Raw genomic sequence first — 2,422 nt, forward strand, 5'->3', positions numbered from 1 at the left:
TTCTAGTTCAGTTCTAGTTCAGTTCTAGTTCAGTTCTAGTTCAGTTCTAGTTCAGTTCTAGTTCAGTTCTAGTTCAGTTCTAGTTCAGTACTAGTTCAATTCTAGTTCTGTTAGTTCTGTTCTACTTCTATTCTATTTCTGTTCTATTTTTGTCCTATTTCTGTTCTAGTTCAGTTCTGTTCTAATTCATGAAATGATGATTGTGTTTGATATGTATGAATTTTAAAAATTTATTTATTTGCAATATTTTAACACTATTTATTGAATTAACATTTTCTCATTTTTAATGTATAAATTTTAAAAGAAATAAACTGTTCTATTTATTAAATGGATATTTCGTCTAACCCTTAGTAATTTCCAATTCAACATGGAAGCACGATTTACCCTAGATAAAACAAATAAAAAAACAGATTATTTAAATCCGTTGCATGACATGATCACAAAACACATGCAATAAAAATAACTTACGGTGTCATGTTCAATATCTGAATCGATAACAATGTTGCCACGTGCCATACTCAAGAGTGCTTTGTATTTGGATAGATCAACTGTGTGATCGTTGGCACAAACTTTGCCCTGTAATAAAAAAATTTTACAAAATTACACATTCCCATTTTATATACAAATAGAATTTACATCCTCAACGGGACATGAAGCAGGAGCACCAAATAATTTCAGATATTCTTTAACTTCTCCGGTAGCATGATCAGCCATAGAACACATATCAAGTTTACCCTCTTTCAGTAATACACCATCTTTGACGACCTTGTATTTAGAGGAAGCGGTGGTGAAGGCTTTATTGATTACACAGCCAGTGGGTACAATTTCACATTTTTTATTTAATTTCACTGAGAAACCATCTTCGATGGTTATAACAGCATCAGGACCGGCACAATTTTCGGCTTTTATTATACGGGCCTTGTAGCCATTCTATAGTAAAATTTCAAATATATTTCTTTAACAATTTTCAACTTTTAATCCTTAAGCCAACTTACACAAGCCAATGCCACATTAATAACAGCAGCCGCCAATAATAAACTTAAAACTTGTTTTTGAAACATTTTAATTTATTTTTTAAATATTTTAGAACTGGTGCTCGTTGGACTCGTCGTAGTATTCCCAAATAATGTTGTTTATTTTCCAATTTGTTATTTCTTTATATAGGATTTTTTCGTATGGACTTTTGACTTTTAGGTCATTTGTTGGAATAAAAGCTTTTTAATTTGGTTTACAATTATTCTTCTATTATGCGCTATTTAACTTTCACAATCTCTGATCGTTCAGCTCTATTGTTCATTACCAAAATGATTTTTCAAAATTTTTCACAAAAATTTACTAAATTTAATGCATGAGTATTTAAATAAATACATATTTTGTGTCTAACAATTTTTAAAACACGAGTTAAACTATATGTAGAATAGACTATAGAACTCACTTAGTAAAATCTCAGTTACATATTTGCTGTTTAACCCATGAATTGCGTTGAGTTATTTTTCAAAATTTTAGTTCCTGGTCACTTAGTAATCTCGTCGATTTCAACACTAGTTGCTTAAATAACCTGATTTGTTCCAAGTCCCTAATAAATGTCTTCCAAAATAAACTAGACAAAATTAAAACTGCACTACCATTGAACTTGTTCATACAACTCCCCCCACAATAGGTTAACCCTAATTATAAATTAACATGCTACTTATTGTTTATAAAAAATAAATATTTTTCAAATACAATTTAAGATCAATAAATTTGATAAAAAAAAAAAATTTTATCAAATTTATTGATCTTAATGAATACCACTTGGTATTCATTAAATTTTATACCTAAAAAAATGTGTTTAATAATTGTACATTTTGCTCTAAAAGTAAATACGTTTTAGGCGAAAATGTCATTTACAAAGTTATAACGATTTTTTAATTAAATATAATCTGATCAGAGCGTTTAAATACAAAATGAAAATGTATTACCAAAATTTTAATAATACTGAAATTAGCTTATTCATTTCCTAATTCTTCTTTTTCGCTTAATAAATATATTTAATCTGAAGTTTTTAAAATGAAAAAAACAAACTTATCTTTTAATCCAAATTAATCTAATTTTATTTTGATTTAATTATTTTTTTCAAATAGCACACAATACTAAAACACAAGAAGAACTGAGCTAAACTAAACTAAAATAGAAGTAGAACAGAATTAGAACTGAACTAGAACAGAACTATAAGTTAACTAGAACTGAAGTAGAACTAAACTAGAACTGAACTTCAGCTGAACTACAACTGAAATAGACCAAAATTATAACAGAACTGAACTAGAACAGAACCAGAAGAGAACTAAAACAGAACATAACTAGAACAGAACTAGAACAGAACTAGAACAGAACTAGAATAGAACTAGAACAGAACTAGAACAGAACTAGAATAGAACTAGAA

At 28.1% G+C, this 2,422-nt stretch overlaps 2 protein-coding genes across 2 annotated transcripts in view; both read right to left on the reverse strand.

Moving 5' to 3' along the window:
- LOC111682593 overlaps window positions 1-2,422 on the reverse strand; it is a 10,036-nt gene that overhangs the window by 1,393 nt on the left and 6,221 nt on the right. Inside the window, 4 exon segments of the mRNA XM_046947818.1 lie at window positions 378-385; window positions 469-576; window positions 637-930; window positions 996-1,045. Coding sequence (XP_046803774.1) covers window positions 378-385; window positions 469-576; window positions 637-930; window positions 996-1,045 — 460 coding nt within the window.
- LOC111682595 lies at window positions 292-1,237 on the reverse strand. The gene is made up of 4 exons (XM_023444573.2): window positions 996-1,237; window positions 637-930; window positions 469-576; window positions 292-385 (listed from the first exon to the last, which is right to left on the reverse strand). Exons 1-4 carry the CDS (start codon window positions 1,059-1,061, stop codon window positions 341-343), a joined length of 513 nt encoding a protein of 170 aa, XP_023300341.2. The 5' UTR covers window positions 1,062-1,237; the 3' UTR covers window positions 292-340.

This window comes from Lucilia cuprina, chromosome 2 (genome assembly GCF_022045245.1).
Source record: "Lucilia cuprina isolate Lc7/37 chromosome 2, ASM2204524v1, whole genome shotgun sequence".
NCBI classification, from domain to species: domain Eukaryota; kingdom Metazoa; phylum Arthropoda; class Insecta; order Diptera; family Calliphoridae; genus Lucilia; species Lucilia cuprina.